At 37.7% G+C, this 20,366-nt stretch overlaps 1 protein-coding gene across 3 annotated transcripts in view; it reads right to left on the reverse strand.

Annotated features, from left to right (window-relative positions):
- Window positions 1-11,841: 11,841 nt before the first annotated feature.
- The window catches only part of CEP97 (centrosomal protein 97), a 39,412-nt gene continuing 30,887 nt past the window's right edge, over window positions 11,842-20,366 (reverse strand). For 2 of the 3 annotated variants that reach the window (XM_045540374.1, XM_045540376.1), the window contains exons 10-12: window positions 19,468-20,242; window positions 15,541-15,616; window positions 11,842-13,728 (exon numbers count right to left, since the gene is read on the reverse strand). In XM_045540374.1, the coding sequence (XP_045396330.1) occupies window positions 13,024-13,728; window positions 15,541-15,616; window positions 19,468-20,242 (1,556 nt within the window). In that variant the 3' untranslated portion in view covers window positions 11,842-13,023. The remainder of the gene's footprint in view (window positions 13,729-15,540; window positions 15,617-19,467; window positions 20,243-20,366) is intronic. The other variant, XM_045540377.1, reaches the window with a different exon arrangement.

Raw genomic sequence — 20,366 nt, forward strand, 5'->3', positions numbered from 1 at the left:
CCCCGGCTACGATTGGTGGAGACGGGGGGGGCGGGCCGAGGACTTTGAGTGACAGCCGCGCGCGCCGAGCGGAGCTCCGAGCCTAGCTCCCGAAGTTGGTAGGGCTGGCGCTCGGCGCCCCCGGCTCCCGGCGCGCGGCTAGGCGCTGCAGCTCCCGCCTGCCGGTCTGGGGTCCGGCCCCTCTCGCGATCCAGCCCCTCGTGACCTTCGGACATCAGAGTCGCCCTGCGAGTGTAGAGTAGGACTAAAACAATATTTTAGTTTGTTTGATGGTGACTTGTTTTTTGCTCTTAGATAACAGCCAAATTCCGCTTCTGTACACAAAGCTTGCTTGCTTATTGCTTGATTACGATAAAGAGCTAAAACCATGCTCAAATGCAGTTAAAAAAAAAGAAAAAAACCCGCACCGCAGGTGGCTTCCTGATAGGGAGGCCGGCTGTGCAGGGTGAGTGTCCTTGGGGAGAGAATCTCCTGGGAGGGACTCTCTTGGGAAAGAGTCCCTTATCAAAAACAACTAGCAACAGACTCCAGCAAAAAAAAAAGTATAAAAGCTTTGTTTTTACCCCAGGGCGGGGTCCTGGTTCGTAAAGAGACCACTGCGTTGGTGCTCTGGGACCTGGACCCTAGCTCGAGCTAGTCAAAATAAAACTCCTTTGCCTTTGCAGCCTCAGTGACTCTGTCTTTCTGTTCCCGGGGCTGAGGGAAACCGGCTCTAACACGAGCATCCGCCTTAAGGGTTTTCTCGTGTCAGCCAAAGTGCACAACCGGAGTTGCCCCTACTTGAGCGGTCTTTCCTGTGCAGTGGTACAATTTATTGTTCCTTGAACCGAGAAATGGGATTTGCCAAGCACGCGCGCGGAGATCCAGGTCCTTGAATCTCTCCTTGTTTTGCAATTAATCGACTTCTATTCGCCTACAAAACAGCCCGTTCCTTTTATTCTTACTGTACGTGATGTGGGTCTCCTGGCAAAAATGCCAGAATACCTCCTCCCCGCTCCAATTATGGGTTATTCAATTTTATACATTCTTCTGTCTGGTAAAACGTCGGTAGCAGTTAGCTGAAATTCATGAACTCAAAGGAGTCCTTAGAAAACAGCACTTGCTCAAAAAACCGGAAAAGATCACTGGCTGTTCTGTGTTTCTCAGCGCTTGGAGCACAGTGGGGTTAACAGAATTAACCAGAGCAAAACACAGGCCCAAAAGGTAGACCTGCCCCCAGACTATTATCTCAAGACTGAAGAAGAAGAATTAGTATAAATTACAACTGACATTAATTATTTTTGTATTTCTTTACCACAATGGACTGTGTGTGCTCATTCAGCTGTTTTCATGACAGGCCTGCATGCATGAGCAACCAGGCACATGAATGGAATAAAGGGAATTTATGCCATAAATCAGTCTCTTTTGGAGTAACCATTTCATGCTCCTTCTTTATGGAGGAAATACAGCATTCCAGGGCCTTTTGTCATCATAAAAGATAGCTTCTATGCCTCTGTGCCTAATGAAGAAGAGCCCCATACCTTCTAGACTTCTTTTCTGATTAAGCTTTATCTCCCAGTAGGTGGACCCTCAAACCCCTGTCTTCACAGTTTGGCTAACAAGTGGCAAATACTTAGGCAGGACATGATGACTTCTAGGTCGTGGTTTTGGACCTCATTAACCCCATTCTCCCCCAAGCACTCATAACCCTGAGGCATTTAAATGATCTTACCTATATTTTACAATCATAGCTACAAACAAGAGCAGTCTGGATCAGAGGCCTATCCAACACTACCAGATTTTTAAAAGATTTCTCACTGCAAAGTCACCACACTCCCAACTGAGCACATCCAATGCAAAATATCATCATGCAAAGAACATGCACTTTGGATCTAGCCTGTCTGGGTCTAGACCAAAGCTTTGCTTCTTACTAGCAGTGCCATCCCAGGCAAATTACTTAACTTTCCTCTCTGAGCTCATTTCCTCTATTGTAAATTAGAGGAAACACCACTTGCACTTAGGAATACATGAGATGACAAAGCAAAAACACCTAACCTGGTGGCCCAAATCTCTTCCTCTTGAATATCCTATTATGACATGGCATAAGGAGTTTCTAAATGTTCCATTTATGATAATCTCACCTTGAGAAAAGAAAGAAAGAAAGAAAGAAAGAAAGAAAGAAAGAAAGAAAGAAAGAAAGAAAGAAAGAAAGAAAGAAAGAAAGAAAGAAAGAAAGAAAGAAAGAGGAAGGAAGGAAGGAAGGGGGAAGGGAAGGGAAGGGAAAGGAAGGGAAGGAAAGGGAAAAAGAAAGGAAGAAAGAAAGGTTTATACGATAATATGAAACCAAAGAAACTGGTCACTTCTGACCTGTCTGAAAAAATGGTTTAGATGCTAGTGTTTATTAATGCTAAACTTTATTTCCCTAAACAAAACAAAGCATGGATCTTCAGGGTAGATAAGTAAAAGCATATTAAACCTGTTTATGTTGAAACTAATTTGGAGGACATTCACCAGCAAATCTGGCTCCATCTCTGATGGCAGAAGCTTGGGGCACAACCATGTCTGGGCCTGAGTCAGTTAATGATTCAGTTCCTTTGCTTCCTCCCTTTGAACAAGTGACTGAAATCTGAGCCCCAAGGATGATCAACTTACTCAAAATTTAATGACTGCCATCACATTAAGTACCAACCACCCTATTCCAAATACACCATGGTTTGTTAGAGGATGCTGCCAAGGGTAGGAGACTAAAGGGGAAAGGTAGTTGGTGCCAATACTGCCTTGGTCCATGCCCTCAAATTAATGGGCATATATTCCTTATTTTAAATTCATAATTGGTGATGGTTAATCCCATATGTATCCTTTAGGGCAAAATGAGATTAATTTTTTCCACTACTCTTGATTTCCCTCAGTAGTCCTCAAGTGAAATTCCACTGATAATCAGAATAATATCAGTAGCTTTTTTAAAAATAGGGATTCTAAGCCCTATCCCCAACCTGCTGAGTCAGAGTCCCAAGGGCAGGAGTACCTGAAATCCACATTTTGTAAAGCTCTTCAGATTTTCAAAGACTTATTTTAAAATTATTCCATTAATTTTAAAGGTACAGTGAAATGAGTTCCTGTATATGGAAAGGTCACCAAACTTCCCTTAATGTTAACATGTTATGTAACAATGGTACAATTACCAAAATTAAGCAATGCTAATACAACGCTATAAACTATAGGGTTTATTTGGATTTCACCAGTTGTTCCAATAATGTTCTTTTTCTGATCCAGAATCTAATCCAGAATACCATGTTGCATTTAATTATCTTGTGTCCTTAGTCTTTTCCAATCAGTGACAGTTTCTTCAGTCTTTCTTTGTTTATCATGACCTTAAAACTTTTGAACAATATTAAGGCATTTTATAGACTGTCCCTCAATTTGTGTTTGTCTGGTGTCTATCATGATTAGATTGGGTTTTGTATTTGGGGGAAGAATACAGAGTGAAGTGTCCTTCTCATTGCATCAAATCAGGAACCATATGATATTAACATGATTTATCAGTGGTGGTGTTAACCTTCATCACTTGGTTGATGTGGTATCTGCTAGGTTTTTCCACAGTTGAGTTTCTAATTTTTCATTTCCATACTCTATTTGTTTGAATCGAGTCACTAAATCCAGCCCACACTTAAGAAAGCGAAATTACGTTTTACCTTTTAAAGGGAGGAGTATCAAAGAATTTGTGGGTATACGTTAAAACCATAATAATAATATATATTTAAGGAAAGATGCTTCAAAGCTATGCAAATATGCTCTTAAAGTTTTGCCCACTAATTATAGCATTCATCAGTGGATGACTGCCGTAGCAATTATGTTTGTGGTTTTCTAATGGTGATTTTTCTATTTCCCTCATTCCTTCTCCATTTATTATTTGGAAATCTATAAAACAAAAAGGAGTTCTCCCTTCTTCCCCACTTATTTATGCTATAGTTTATTTACATCATGGTGCACTCATGGATATTTATTTTATTCCTTGATTTATAATCTAATACTATTGTTATTTTGTTGCTCAAATTGTTCCAGCTTTGGCCACTGGGAGCTCTTTCAGGTTGGCTCCTGCATCTTTTTGGCATGCCTCATCATTGTTTATCATGTTCTTACTTACTGACACCACAAGATGATCTGGGCTCATTTTGTTTTTTCCTTGTTCCACCCCTGGAATCAACTATTCCTCCAAAGAGGTCTGTTTCCTTTAAGTCAACAATGGTAGGGACCAAGATCTGAGTGTTAGGTGCTTGTTGCAACTGGGGTGTCATTCTTGAGAGAGTGACATTCTTGAGAGTGCCCTCTCAATGTACACAGCTAGAAATGTATGTGTGCATACTAACCCATGTATAAACACACATCTATATTTCCATAACTATCTTTATAAACATGAGTTCATATTGCTATCTCCAACTCCAATCCAGCATCACAAGCTTCATTCTAGCATTTCCCTTTGCTTATCTGTAACTTTTTTCTCTAACAGTGAGATACCTGGCTATCATTATCTGTAATATATTTATTTATTTGTTCAGCTCTAGTATATATGCAGTTACAGAATGGATAACCCCTTCCCTTATAAGAAACAAATTTACCAACCAGAGTACAGTGTTCCTGTACAGTTCTTTTTGTCTTCAGGTTTACATTATCCAGTCAAAACAATTTTTACAAAGTTACTTAGGTCATCTCCCTTTTTCTTCACCTCCTTCAGTGAGGTTGTCATACATTTGTAATACTATTAATGTCATTTGTCATAGTCCACATTCCGTTCTGAGATCCCCTGACATTCTTGTTGAGATTTTTTTTTTTTTTTGGCAAAACTTGCATAAAGTTTAGTCTTTGGGTAGTACTGTTCTATGGATTTTGACAAATGCATAGATTCATGTATCTACAATCAGTACCATACAGAGTATTTTCATCACCCAAAAATTCCCACCTGTAGCCCCTTTGCTGTCAATACATTTCTCAATCCCTGGCAACCACTAATCTGTTTTTTCTCCCTACGGTGTTGCCTTTTCCAGAATGTCATATAAATAGAATTATACACTATGTACTCCCAAGGTTTTGTTTGCCAGAAAGTTTGGGAACCATTACTCTTACTAATTCAGATACTATCTGATGAAGCACCAACATTCACTTTATCACCAAACTGGGAGTTGGCTTCAATTTAGATGCACTTTAAAAGGGATATATCCTCTCAGCTCTGTATGTTAAATTGTCCAAATTTAGAAGAATATTGTTTGAGGTGCAAAAAGATTTTCTTTTCCTTCAAAGATAGATGGGAAAATACAAGAAAAGCTTTGTTTTCCTGCTTTTTGTCCTCTCTCCAATGTGGACTTCCACTCCAACCAATTTCAGTTGTACTTTTCTAAACTGTTTTATGCCAGTTATAATGTTATTGTAATCATATCATCTAATTACCTATTACATGATCCTTTGAAATCAAGTGTAAAAGATAAAACATTCAAGGAAAACAAAGTTGAGTGCTTTCAAAAGATTCAAAAGTGAACTGGCTGGCCGTGGTGGCTCACTCCTGTAATACTAGCACTCTGGGAGGCCGAGGTGGGAGGATCGCTCGAGGTCAGGAGTTCGAGACCAGCCTGAGCAAGAGCAAGACACCGTCTCTACTAAAATAGAAAAAAATGGTCTGGACCGTTAAAAATATATAGAAAAAATTAGCCAGGCATGGTGGCACATGCCTGTAGTCCTAGCTACTCGGGAGGCTGAGGCAGAAGGATTGCTTGAGCCCAGGAGTTTGAGGTTGCTGTGAGCTAGGCTGATGCCATGGCACTTCTAGCCCGGGCAACAGAGCGAGACTCTGTCTCAAAAAAAAAACAAAAAAAAAGCGAACTGCTTAAAAGAGTAAAACAAAAAAGCTGCTATTAAGTAAGACAAGAAAATCATCAAAGATTAGAGGGAGAAATTATAAAAATTTGGAAGTATTCTACATTCAAGATGGCTTTATAAATGTTTTTAAGTTCTCACTTTATTTTAAAGAAACTAAAAACTGAAATTATGCATTACAGGTAAAATTTGTACACAGAACTATAGAGCATCTATAGTCAAAAAAAAACATTAAAAAAAAAACAAAGGACTTAAGCAGTACCTGATTTCAAGACTTAGTATAGGCTAGGTGAGGTGGCTTATGCCTGTAATCCTAGCACTCTGGGAGGCTGAGGTGGAAGGCTCCCTCGAGGCCAGGGGTTTGAGACCAGCCTTGCTTAAGAGCGAGACCCCATCTCTACTATAAATAGAAAAAATTAGCCCAGTGTGGTGGCATGCCTATAGTCCTTCAGGAGGCTGAGGCAGAAGATCACTTGAGCCCAGGAGTTGGAGGTTGCAGTGAGTTATGATGATGTCACTGCATTCTAGCCAGGGCAACAGAGCTAGACTCTGTCTCCAAAAAAAATAAATAAATAAAGACAGTATAAAGCTATAGTAATGAAAACAATGTAGTATTGAGATATAAGCAAATAAATCGATGCAACAGAAGAGAATCCAGAAATGGAGTCATACGTTTACGGTCAGTTGATTTTTGCAAAGGTGCCAAGACAGGGAAAGAACAATCTTTTCAACAAATGGTGCTGGACACTGGGATAATCATATGTACAAAAATTAAAGAAACTTCAAACTTTTCTCTGATACCATATGCAAAAATTAACATGATACGGATCATGGTCTTTAATGTAAGAGATAAAACTATAAAACTTCAAATATTTTCATGACCTTGGGTATGGCAAAGATTTCTTAAATGCAAAACAAAAAGGCAAGAACTATTTTTAAAAACCAATACATTGGACTTCAAAATTTTAACCTTTTTCTCTTCCAAAAGCATGACTATGAACATGAAAAGGCAACCCACAGACTGGGACATAATATCTGATAATCATCCAAGGATTTGTAGACTATATAAAAACTCTTACAACTCAAAATAAGGAGACAACCCAATTTTTTAAATGGGCAAATTTTTTTTAATAATTCACCAACCTTTGGGACACTTAACCAAAGAAGATATACAGATGGCAAATAAACAAAAGATACTCAACATCATTAGGAAATGTAAATTAAAACCATATTGAGATAAAACTATACTTCCACTAGAATGGCCAGAATTAAAAAGACTGACCATACCAAATGTTAGTGAGGATGTAGAAAAACTGGAACCATCTATACTGCTGATGGCAATTCAAAATGCTACAACCACTTTGGAAAATAAAACTGGTTTGGCAGTTTCTTAAAAAGTTAGACATATACCTAAGATGCAGCAGCCATTCCACTCCTAGGTATTTACCCAAGAGAAATGAAAATGTCTGTCCATACAACGACTTATCCACAAATGTCCATAGCAGCTTCAGTTGTAATAGTCAAAAACTGGAAACAACCCAAATGTCCATCAACAGACAAATGGATAAACAAATTATGGCAACTGCATACAATGAAATACTTCTCAGCCATAAAAAGGAATCAGACAAATCTCAAAATAATTATGCTAAGTAAAAGAAACCAGACAAAACAGAGATAGGTGAAAGGTATGAGAAGTCTCTTGGGGGTAACGTTTATTATCTTGATTGTTGTGATGGTTTTATGGACACATATATGTGTCAAAATTTATCAAATTGCCCTCTTTAAATATGTATAGTTTACTGTATGTCAATTATATCTCAATAAAGGTATTTTAAAGTTTGTTGTATATATCTCATTTTTTATGATTCCCTGCTCTAATTTTTTGATTCACCAACTACAAGTCCTATTAATAATTACAGGGCTTCTACTCAACTTATTTACTCACCACCTACTGTTTTCAGCACCCAATATCTTCAACAGCACCTGACAATGTTCTCTGTGTGCTCTTTGAGGGATAATATCTGCTCTTATCTACCCAGAGAATTCCAGTGAGTATCCTGGAGGTAATGAAATCCATACTGAATAAAACTAAATTAGCATTCCTTTGTGTTTTGTTTTTTTTTGGTTTTTTGAGTCTCACTCTGTGACCCCGGGTAGAGTGCATTGGTATCATCATAGCTCACTGCAACCTCAAACTGCTAGGCTCAAGCAATCCTCTTGCCTCAGCCTCCCAAGTAGCTGGGACTATACGCAAGTGCCACCACATCCAGCTAATTTTTCTATTTTTAGTAGAGAAGGGGTCTTGCTCTTCCTCAGGCTGTCGTGAATTCCTGAGCTCAAGCAATCCTCCCGCCTCAGCCTCCCAGAATGCTAGAGGATTATAGGTGTGAGCCACCTCACCCAGCCCAATTCCTTTCACTTCATATCCATTTTCATAAGGCTAGGACTTTTATTGTAAATTCATTTATATAATGACAATACTCTGGATCTTCCTTAGTAGAGTTTTATTTGCAACTTGTTCTGAACTTTACCCATTAATTAAAAGCACAATGAATAACAACCATTACTGCTAATCACTAAAATAAACAGATGAAGAGCTCAAATGTATAAACCTTTTATTTAAAATTAGAGAGACTCAAATACAAATTAAATAAGTACAATATAAAATATGAAGCCTTCATAAACCAGACCATAACCACTTTAAATTATCTATGTCTACAGTAAAGAGAAATCTAAAAATAGTCAAAAATCGAATTATTTTAAACTCTAACATTAAAATTATTACAAAACATTAAAAGAAATTTAATTAGAAAATGAACAAAACCACTACACAGTGATTCCTACTATCCTCTAAGATCAATAATTAAAATTTAGTGTGAGTTCTATTCATTCATAGGTAAAAAAGTACCTCATTTAAAAAAGACAATTATCTATTTCTTTTCAAGGCTATGTGGATTTGCTTTGTTTACTTCACTTGTAATTTTAATATGGCACAGTAGGCTTGATCAGTGAAAGCAGTATCATTAAAAATGTTTACAATGTTCCTTACAGACCCTCTCAGGTTCACTTCACGAATGAGGGTACCATATATTTGAAACTTAAGCCAGAGCAGTGGCACACGCCTATAGTCCCAGCTACTCCAGAGGTTGAGGTGGGAGGATTGCTTGAGCCCAGGAGTTCTTAGAGGCTGCCCTGGGCAACATATGAGATCCCATCTCAAAAAAAAAAAAGTAAAATTGTAAAATTTAAAACAGTACAATACAGTAAGTACCTTTTAATAAGGTATTGTAGCAAAATAGAAATACACAATAAACAATGAAGTCTGTTTTTTTATGAATGGGAAACTGATCAGATTCATTCTATTTTTTTCCTCTTTTTACTGTGTCTTAATTCTCCAGGGAAAAAAAATTTTATATTTTATATTATTAATGTTATAAATCCAATTCTAAGGCTGGGCGTGGTGGCTCACGCCTGTAATCCTAGCACTCTGGGAGGCCGAGGCAGGAGGATCTGTCGAGGTCAGGAGTTCGAGACCAGCCTGAGCAAGAGCAAGACCCTCATCTCTACTAAAAATAGAAAAAAAAGATCTGGACAGCTAAAAATATATAGAAAAAATTAGCCAGGCATGGTGGCACATGGCTGTAGTCCCAGCTACTCGGGAGGCTGAGGCAGAAGGATCGCCTGAGCCCAGGAGTTTGAGGTTGCTGTGAGCTAGGCTAACGCCATGGCACTCTAGCCCGGGCAACAGAGTGAGACTCTGTCTCAATAAAAAAAAAAAAAAAAAAAAAAAAAAAATCCAATTCTAAGACTTTACACAAAAAAAAGTACCAAGAGAGATAGTATATCTTAAGCCTACGTTTTTCTGAAAATATTTATAAAAAGTGGAACTAGAATTGTCTTAAGTATAATAGATATCAGGAAAATACACTATCATGGTGTTTGTATATTTAAAATAATCCAAAGCAAATAAAAACACACACTTAAAAATGGCACCCACATTATTCAAGAATAAAGTTATTTTCATATATATATCTACATATACAAACAAGTGGCTAAATCAATGAACATTTTCCTAAAACATGTATATGTGGAATCTTTTATAATTAAACTTATAAAACCAAACTAAATTGTATATTATCAACTGTCATGATTAGAGCTTTATGCACACCAGGAAAGTTACAACTTTAACATCTGTTGTTCTGTAAAACTGAAGATAAAATGTAACCCAACTCTAGCATTTCACTAGAAAATTTTATATATCTTAGCAACCTGTCATACTGCCTGTCATCCAACAAATGGACTCTAAAATGTAGTTATTTTTCTCTTTAAAAAACATTTTAATCAAGTCACACATTTCTTGGAGAAGATTCATTCCAGGTTCTGAAAGAATTAATTGTTTTCTACAAGCACCTTTGCCTTGAGTGGTAGAGTTGTAGCTCTCTTAGAAGCTTTTTCCTCTTTCAAAGAGAATGAAAAATATGCGGAGATTTCCTTACTGACTCACTAAATGTAAAGATTAATTGAGAGGGTATAATAAAGTTTTGGAATACAGTAACATATAAGTTTTCATGGTTTATTTACTACTAACTAGCTATAACCTTAGACAAGTCATTTGATTTCTCTGTGCCTTAGTTTCATCTTTAAAACAAAGCGATTAGAATAGAAATCTCTAAGTTTTCTTCCCACTATCACATGGTATGATTCTGTGCTTCTGCAGAAATTCTTAATTGAAAAACTGAATCTTCCATAAATCAAAAGAACTGATGTAAACTAAAATAGCACAGCTGAACTAAACCTCTCCTGTTAGAAAAAAACACAAATACCATGGTCAAAGCTCAACTTCCCTAACCTTATCAGACCCATTCCCTCTTCAGCCAGACCAATGAATAGCCCATCAAGTTAAAACCAAATATCTTAGTTACATAAATTACTTTTAAATTATATTGTAAACCCATCAAAATACACTAAGCCTATGCCACAGTTTTCCTACATTTTATTTTACATTATTCTCATTTTATTTACATGTAAGATAATCTATACATTTAAGAAAGGAGCTATTTAATATTCCGGTACTTCTAAATACTAGTAAAAGTTAAATAAAATACAGATGAAGAGTAGAATATGAATAATTATCATATTCTGCCAAATTTTTAATAAACTATGCTAAACACTATTTATGGGCTAGGAAAACAATGCAAAGGTAAAAAAGGAAATCCTGCTGACAAATGCTGATGATCAAATGAATTTAGTTGTGTTTTGCCATTACTTAAAAAAAGATAGGAGACAGAGGATGTTGGCAGAAACCTACATAGGTAATACTGAACCATGACATTCCCGCAGCTTTTATAAAAAATTAAAACGTACCAGGAAGCAGTATTTTGGTACTAGTACAGTGCAAATTGGTTTTTCTTTGTCTAACTTATGGGCAGCAAATGAGGCACTTAACTGTTCAATAGAAAAATAGGGTATATTTAAGAAAACATTCAAAATCATTAATAAAAGATAACCAGCATTATTCAAAAAGTAAAAAATCCAATTTTTATTTAATGTTACACATATTTCACTAGGGAAAATCCTTTTGAAGGTAGGACTGCTGTTTTGTTTATAAGAGATAGAAAACATTTCTTTTTCAAGGGATTTTGAATTTCTGAGAATGAAATCCAAGTCTTAGTCTTCTCAACCTGAGTGCTACATATCCATAAACCAAGAAAAATACATCTTACCATACTAAAGAAATGTTTATGACTATCAACAAATACCATGTACCATGTGATCCTCTACTTTATTCTTGAAGGATCAGAAGTTTGTATTTTATATAACTTCAAAGAAGGGGACCCAATGACTATAACAGAATAATGTATAGATATTTAGCACCTAAATTTAGAGAACACTTAAGTATTGCCATAGTTGTAAATAGTTGTATGTCCGTAGGTGGGGAAAATCAAATAGATGTTGTTCAATGATATTGGAACATTCTCAAAGATTAAAATACCAAGCTTCTAAAATTATCCTTTATTTACATACGCATCTACCTACAGCATTCAAACCCAATCTTATCTCTTCCTAAAGTTACAGATATATATTATTTTTAATAAGTAAGTGAAGTTTATTTTTCTTAACCACCATTAAACTGTCTTCCAATGTGGCACTTTTTCAGAGATTATATAGAAAATAGTTTAAAAAAAAAAAAACTCATTCATATTCTACTACTAGTATTACTTTAAATGTTCATCACTATGGGGCAGAGGTCAAAAGTGAAGTGAATGGCCATGGAACTTCTGTTGAAATATGTAAGTAAATATAAGCAGAACATAGATGATTAACATACATTAATTTGTTGACAATATATTGGCACATAAATGTTTATATATAGGGTAACAAAGCACTTACTGAAAAAACAAATGTATGCTGTGACGTTATCCCAAGTGACTACAGAATCTCCTTTCTTCCTATCTAAGTGAAATATTGCGTTGCCTTTCTTAGTAAGCTTGATTTTAATGCTGGATGGAACATTTTACTTCATACATTAAAACTGATACATCACCTTAACTAAAGTTTTCCATGAGACAATTTAATCATCCCCACTGAGAAATCCTATAATCTTTTCTTCCAAAATTTGCTTATAATATAAAGCCTTTCTCTGATTTGAAGGGGCGGGGGGAAAAGTCTTAAAAAAAAAATATTCTTACTCCAAGGAGACTAGCAAGTTCCAATAATTCACAGTTCTCATATTTATCATTTATATTTTCTTTAACAAATTGGATTCATTACTATATAATTAATTTCCTCAGATACAAAAGAATCAAAGTTCTCTTATTTATATCTTTAAGGTAAATTTTTCTGGTTTCTTTAATATATTCTAGTTTATTTTTTAAAGGAAATGAGTACATGAAAGAAACGGGAACACTGTTGATGCAATTCAGTTGTTAAGAAATAAAGTGCATATAGCTTTCAATATACATAGTTTGGTACATTACTGCTAAGTAAAAAGCTAGCAAAACCAAAATGAAGACTAAGTTCATTATCTAGAATCTGGAAAATATGAGACAAAAATATAAATTCTATATAAATAGTAACAAAATTGGGGGGGTGCGGAGTACCTCCGTTCTAAAAAAAGGCAACTGAAAATATTTTTAAGAAAAGTTAAGTGAATTTCAGCTTCCCAAGAGACCAGATACACTACACAGTAACACCAACACGTAATACCTGAAATGCAGAATCACATTCTGGCTGCTGCCCTTGAACTTCTGTATTTAATTTACAATTCTCTGGTGTCTGGCTGATTTCATCTTGCAAGGTAGGAGATATGCCATGAGTTTCATCTCCAGAAGCACTGACAGACAAGGTATCTAACTTTTCCAGGGAACAAGCTATGTGACGCTTACCACCTCCTGACCCTTCATCAAAGTTTGTCCTCTCATCAGCCTCTTCTAGCTGTTGAACTGAAGTTAAATACTGTTCAAGCAGACTATTATCCTGCTCATTATTTGAGCTTTCCTTACGCCATTCACCATGTTCTTCACTAATATCCCCTAAATCTGACTCTTTGCCATATTTTACTGTGTCAATGGAATTCCCCATTATGGAGCTTTCACTGCCTTCTGTGGAATTTTTTTCAAAATCCAAAGAATCCTGCAAATAGTGAACTTGTTCTGTTAAAGAGGAATGAAAACCAGAGTCTGGAAATTCTGGAAATGATTTCTCTTGTGGAGCTTCATCAGGAGCAATGAACCAATCAGAATTTTTATCAGAAGGGGGCTCCTGACTTTGAGTAAATGATGGAGGTTTAGATGGCGCCAGAGTACTTGATAAAGGAGGAACATCGGTATGCCAGGAACTTAGACGCTGGTCCACTGTCTCTTGCCAAGCTTGTAGAGACCTTACCTATAAACCAGAGGATGTAGTTTTATTATAAAATAAAAACCATATCTGTTTTATAATTGTTCTTTGAGATTTTCTTCCAGCAGTCATGAAGTTGGTAAATGGTAGAACTGGAGTCAGAAATTGCCTGATTCCCCTTACTCTTTCCATAGCACCCCCAGCCTAACCCTGGCTAGCACAAGTGGTACAAGTCCTTGGTGACAAAAGGCCCTCACCAAGAGGCCAGTGTGGGCAACACAGCTAGACTTCATCTCAAAAAACAGAACAAAACAAACAAACAAAAGGCCCTTGCCAGGAGAGTAAGGATGGGCAAAAGTAATTCCCCTGCTTCTACTAGAAAAATAGAAGCACAACAGTATATGTATAGCTGACTAAGGTGTCTATACTGTACTCAATATACACTGAGGTCTATTCAAAGACAAATTAGAGCTCACTGATAAAAGTAGATCCTCTAAAATAAGTCTCATTTTAGATATTCATGTAGATGACACATAAGTTTTTGAGTATCATCTAACCATACAGTATATGCAACTTCCTAAAATACCTAAAACATACCAAATTTTTGATATGACCTTTACATTTTTAAAAGTATAATTAAAATTTCAAAAAATTTTACTGTAAAAACTGCAGGCAAGGAAGCAATACACAGAATTTTAGTTTTCCTCTAACCACCTTGTGAGATAATCACTGACAGCAGTTTGATGACAGACTTTTTTTTTTTTTCCTGAGACAGAGTCTTGCTCTGTTGCCCGGGCTAGAGTGCCGTGGCATCAGCCTAGCTCACAGCAACCTCAAACTCCTGGGCTCAAGCAATCCTACTGCCTCAGCCTCCCGAGTAGCTGGGACTGCAGGCATGCGCCACCATGCCCGGCTAATTTTTTCTATATATATTTTTAGTTGGCCAGATAATTTCTTTCTATTTTTAGTAGAGACGGGGTTCTCGCTCTTGCTCAGGCTGGTCTTGAACTCCTGACCTCGAGCGATCCACCCGCCTCAGCCTCCCAGTGAGCTAGGATTACAGGGGTGAACCACCGTTTCCGGCCTTGGAGTTTTTAAAACCAAGTGGAACCCTAAGTTCTGCATCTTGCTGTTTTTCACTAAAAAGCGTTATTTTGGAGATCTTTCCTTATCAGTCCGTCCTGTTACCTTACTCTTTTTAACTGTTCCATAGTATTACTATTCTATAATTTACGTAACCATTCCCCTACTTTTTGTAATTACAATACCTTAAAAATCAAATTATATTTTAATTTTATGGGTCAAATCCTAACAAATTTTTTAATAAAAATATTTCCAATAAATTATCAAGAGGTATTTGATACAATACTAGTAAAACCAACTGCTTAAACTGCCCTGAAAGTGTGGGGTAAGGGAATTCAAATTTTCTCTCCTACGTAGACACATATACTTTTTAGGACATGCATACTGTAGCCATTATATACCGTCTTCGTTATCTTTCATTCAAATATTCCCAAAAGATAAAAACAGATAGATAGCTACATAAAATTTCAAATTGGGTTTTTTACATCTACTGGAAAGTTATAACAACATTCTTCAACTAAGCCCCCTTCCTTCAGCTTTATCCTTCAGCTTTATATTACTTTATCTTTCTTGTCAAAATTGTAAAAACATTTTTCTTCAGATTAGATAAAATGTAACAAAATTCACTGTCCTAGTTCAGAGTTAGTGGCAAAGAGCATAAACCACACCCTTAACCTTGAAAAAGAAGGCTTAATATGCCTAACTACTCTATGTCAATGAATCTAGAATTTTTCTTTGTTCATATATTAGGTAAATCAGCAGAAGGGGGTTTACCTGGTTCCAAAGGAATTTGACAGCCTCTTCTTGCACAAATTTTTTAACACGTTCATCATCTCGTTCTTTTCTTAATCTATAATTCAAAATACATTATTGACACAAGTAAGGGTGCCTTGATTTGTACTTCCTGTTACAACTAATGAGCACATGGATTATAAAAAGATTAATAATTTAATAATAGTCCTTTCCACTTTTAGAAAATCTAAACAGAAAAGTTATTTTTTTCTTTTTTTCTTTATCACTTTAAATCAAAAGCTATGAAACCTTAATTTTGAACTATAAGTCAAAGCAAAAGCCAAATGAGATGTGACTGAAATTCAGACATTAGTTCTACAAAGTATTGCCAGTGATAAAAAATAAGATAAAACATTAAATGGTTCTTTATCTGGCTTCAATTTTCCATCCAAACACACCAAAGGGACAGTAGATGCAGAAAGAAGTGGTTATTCAAAGCCTCCAAAACAATTAAGGATCTACTAATGATCATAGTGGGAAAACACTCTCTCTAAGGGACTAGGCAGGACTAATCCCATCAAACTGCACTTCCCTGTTTGCCCCAGTCCCTGACATACTCCTTGCTAACAGACCTCCCATCCATCACTCCCCCTCATTCATTAAAGTCTTAACTCTGGGTACACTGCTGCTCTCTCCATACCTATCACAAACCTAAGGCTTCTTTAGTTATCCATTATCACCCAAACTGTCACAACTATTTTGTTCCAAACTTCTGACCCAATCCTTCACTTTCTCTAGCCCCCTCTAAACCCTTCACCTGTGCCATCTGGGACTGAACTGTAACCAGCAATTATATACTCAACCTCTCTCTGAACTTTTCCTTGGCCAAAGTGGACCCAACTTCTCAGAGCACTATAGCTCTCTCAAGTGGAAGCTACTTTCTCCTCTCATACAAGAGGGTTAGAAGACTACTTCTCACTGCTGTTTTCAAATGATTCTTTACCTTCCTCCTTTAACTCCTGCCATCCTGTTAAACTTCTCAAAACTCACTGTGTCAAGTACTGACCTTCCATTATCCGCCCCCAATCACTGAAGTCTCAGCACCAATCTTTCTCTCTGCCCCATTCCTGTCATTTTTGGAGACTTCAACATTTCACATGGATGTTTTCTACCTAACAATAATCCACCCTGTATCAGTCCCCTATTCTCATAATCTTATCCTAGACCAAAACATTTTGACTACACCACTTTCAAAAATGATTCCAAGCACCCTAACACCAACCACTATCTTCCTAGTTCACTTGCTGTTGCACCCCACTGCAACAATCTAGACCTCCAACCCAATGACCTTTCCCTCCTGCCTTCACTTCCCTTTTACCTTAATTAAATCCTAAGTTCCATCATTATTTTTTTTGAGACAGAGTCTCACTCTGTTGCCCAGGCTAGCATGCCGTGGCATCAGCCTAGCTTACTGCAACCTCAAACTCCTGGGCTCAAGCAATCCTTCTGCCTCAGCCTCTCGAGTAGCTGGGACTACAGGCATGTGCCACCATGCCCGGCTAATTTTTTCTACATATTTTTAGTTATCCAGTTAATTTCTTTCTATTTTTAGTAGAGACGGGGTCTCACTCTTGCTCAGGCTGGTCTCGAACTCCTGAGCTCAAAAGATCCTCCCACCTCGGCCTCCTAGGGTGCGAGGATTATAGGCGTGAGCCACCGCACCCAGCCAAGATCCACCATTATCCCCTCTAAAATATCTTTGCTCCCTTGCCCTTCCCTCTCTTTCTGCCTTATTCACCTACGAAAACATCATTCCTGCCTGAACCAAATTAATCATGCTGATTCAGAGCAAACAGCTGAGAATTGCTGATGAAAATGACACAACCCAGCCTGAGCAAGAGTGAGACCCCATCTCTACTAAAAACAGAAAACAATTAGCTGGGTGTGGTGATGTGCACCTATAGTCCCAGCTACTCAGGAGACTGAGGCAGGAGAATCACTTGAGCCCAAGAGTTTGAGGTTGCAGTGAGCCGTAATGACACCACTGTACTCCAGCCTGGGTGACAGAGCAAGACCCTGTCTCAAAAAAAAAAAAAAAAAAAAAAAAAAAATCATACAACCTAACCTATTGTTTTGCACTTTTAAGTTTTTCCTCACATTATCCAGGAAGCCTCTTCCATTCTCCTCTTAAGTTCATTTTTAAGATGACTACCTCATAACTCATACTTCTCTCCTTATACCTCCTTTACCTCTCTCCTCATTTTCAGGTGCCGACAACATCTTATACATTACTGAAAAGGGAAAAGCACCAGACGGGACTTCCCCTCCTCCCACCCACCAAACATATCACCTTACCTGCTCCTGCTCCTACCTCAGGCCACTTCCTCTACTTATGCCCTGGGTCTCTTCTTCTCTCACCTTCTCAAGAACTTCAATCCTGCACTTCTCCCTTCTTTTCTCTGTACTATCTCTTTTTCTCTCCTTATTGAATCATTCCCATCAACACATAAACACACTCTATATTTACCATCTTTAAAAGAGAATCTTCCCTAACTCTAGATTCTCCTCCAGGAGCCACCTACTCTCATCTCCTCAAAACATTTCCCAAGAGTTGGCTATACTCATCTTTTAAACTTTGACCTCTCATTCACTATTTGACCCATTCCAAGCTGGCCTTCATCCCCCACACCACTGAAGTTGCCCTTAGAGAGACTGTCAGGCCCTAACTGGCTCCTGAGAGAAAACCTCCAAGCTCTTGGGATATTCTGCCTGAAAAAAGTTTCTTTGTACACCTGGGGTCTTGGTCCACACCAGATAGTTTATGCGATCAATGTGATTTCTAGTGAACACCTGTTTTGCTCACCTGGGGCCCTGGGCCATGGTGTATCAGTTTGACTTCTAGGGGGCCTGAGGTCTGAGTAGTTAAGGTCAGTCACATGGGCACTCAATGCCTATGCGACTGACCCCCAATGAAAACTCTAGACACCAAGGCTCTGGTGATCTTCTCCAGTTGGCAATACTTTGTATGTGTTGTCACACATCATTGCTATGAGAATTAAGCCGTCTGTATGACTCCACTCTAAGAGTACAACTGGAAGCTTGCACGTGGTCTCTCTTGGACTGTGCCCTGTTCACGTTTTCTGTTTGCTGATTTTAATCAGTATCTTTTGTTGTAATAAACTATAACCATTAACAGAACAATTTTCCTGAGTTCTGAGTCCTGTCAGTACATCATCGAAACTGCGGATAGTCTTGGGGATTCCCAACACAGTCACCAATAACCTCCAGCTGCCAAATCTAATGTATAAGTTCTCTGTTCTCCCTGTGGCACCCTCTCATATCTCCTGAAACACCTTCTTCATTGGAGTTGGAACTCTCCTAGTTTTTCTACCACTCCAGCTGCCCCTTCTCAGTCACTTTTGCTGCCTCCTCCTACTCTATCTGATAATATTAATAAATATCACTAGTTGCAATACTAATAAAATCCTAATTTTCCTGAGTCGGCAGTCAGTAAAACATGTGAACCATGGAATTAAGGAATAATTCCTACTGTAGCCCCAGAATTTTAGCCCCTTTTGAATCTCCTATATTTTCTTTAGTTTTTATGTCACTTACTGAGTTCTATGTAGACTTTCTCTTCTTCTCATTTTTATACTCATTCAGTTTTTCTACATTTTCTGTACCTTTCTATGTTTAGAATTATAGATGCCTATAAAGCTCACATTCATTCAACATTTATTGCTACACTGCATCTATGTACCAATTGCTTTGCTGGGGGTGGAGATGGATATAACAGTCTCTGCTCTCCAGATGCTTTCCGTATATTGTAGGAGATAAATAAGTAAACCAACAGTGGCTACACAATACAAAAAATGTTATGATCACAGCAGCACAGTATTCTGAATCAACTGTAAGAATCTGGCACCTCCAAGTCAACAAAATAGCACCTCCACAGGACTTTTGACCCACCTCCTGATTTCATCAGTTAAGCAGACAATGTGCTCCTGCATTCTGCGTAGCCGGATTTCATAACGCACATCTTTGGCTTGAGGGTTGTAGTTCCTGGCGTAAAAGCCCCGCCAACAGGCCTGAAGCTTGGTGGCTGCTTCATTCAATTTCTGAAGGGCAACTTTATCATGTCCCAAAGCAACAGATCTCTGGGTTAAAATCCTGCTGGGAAGTTTCTCTGAAGCTGTTTGAGACATGGTTTCTTGATCATCTGGCTGTGTATGGGAGACATCGTGTCCAGCTGTCTCAGGAAAAGATGTAAGACTGTGGTTATCATCCTTCAAGATAGTGCTGATCATTGTTGGCTCAGGACAAGGTAATAGCCCAGCTTTCTCATTTACCTCCATAATGATCTCATTTTTCATCATTTGAACAGAATTCTCATTTGCAGCCCATAAAGCCTTTTCCTCTTCCTTATCCAAGACCTGGTTTTCCAGCCCTTTCACAGATTTATCTGCAACACCATCATCTTCTAGGCCCAAGTTAATGCCCTGCAGCCTCAGCTCAACTGTAGGTGACACTGGAGATAGTCCTGATGCAACTGGCATAAAAGTAGACTCTGAAGAGAGAAGACTACAATTTAACTTGTCCTCATCTGTCTGTATGTCTTCCAGGTGCAGGTCATTTCGAGAATATCTTGTAGTGTGTACAGAGGCTGGAAAATTATTCTTAACAGCATATAATTGATCATCATTACTGCTTATCCCAACCCAAGAATTGACTTGGATGACAGGTTCTAGAAGAATCAACAGAGTGTCATTTAAACCACCAGATATTTAAAGAGTTTAATTGTATCCTTTTAATGAAATCTAATCCCTGAAATATAGTAAAATGCAATAAAATGCATTCAGTGACTTCCT

This window comes from Lemur catta, chromosome 1, assembly GCF_020740605.2.
Source record: "Lemur catta isolate mLemCat1 chromosome 1, mLemCat1.pri, whole genome shotgun sequence".
NCBI classification, from domain to species: Eukaryota; Metazoa; Chordata; class Mammalia; order Primates; family Lemuridae; genus Lemur; species Lemur catta.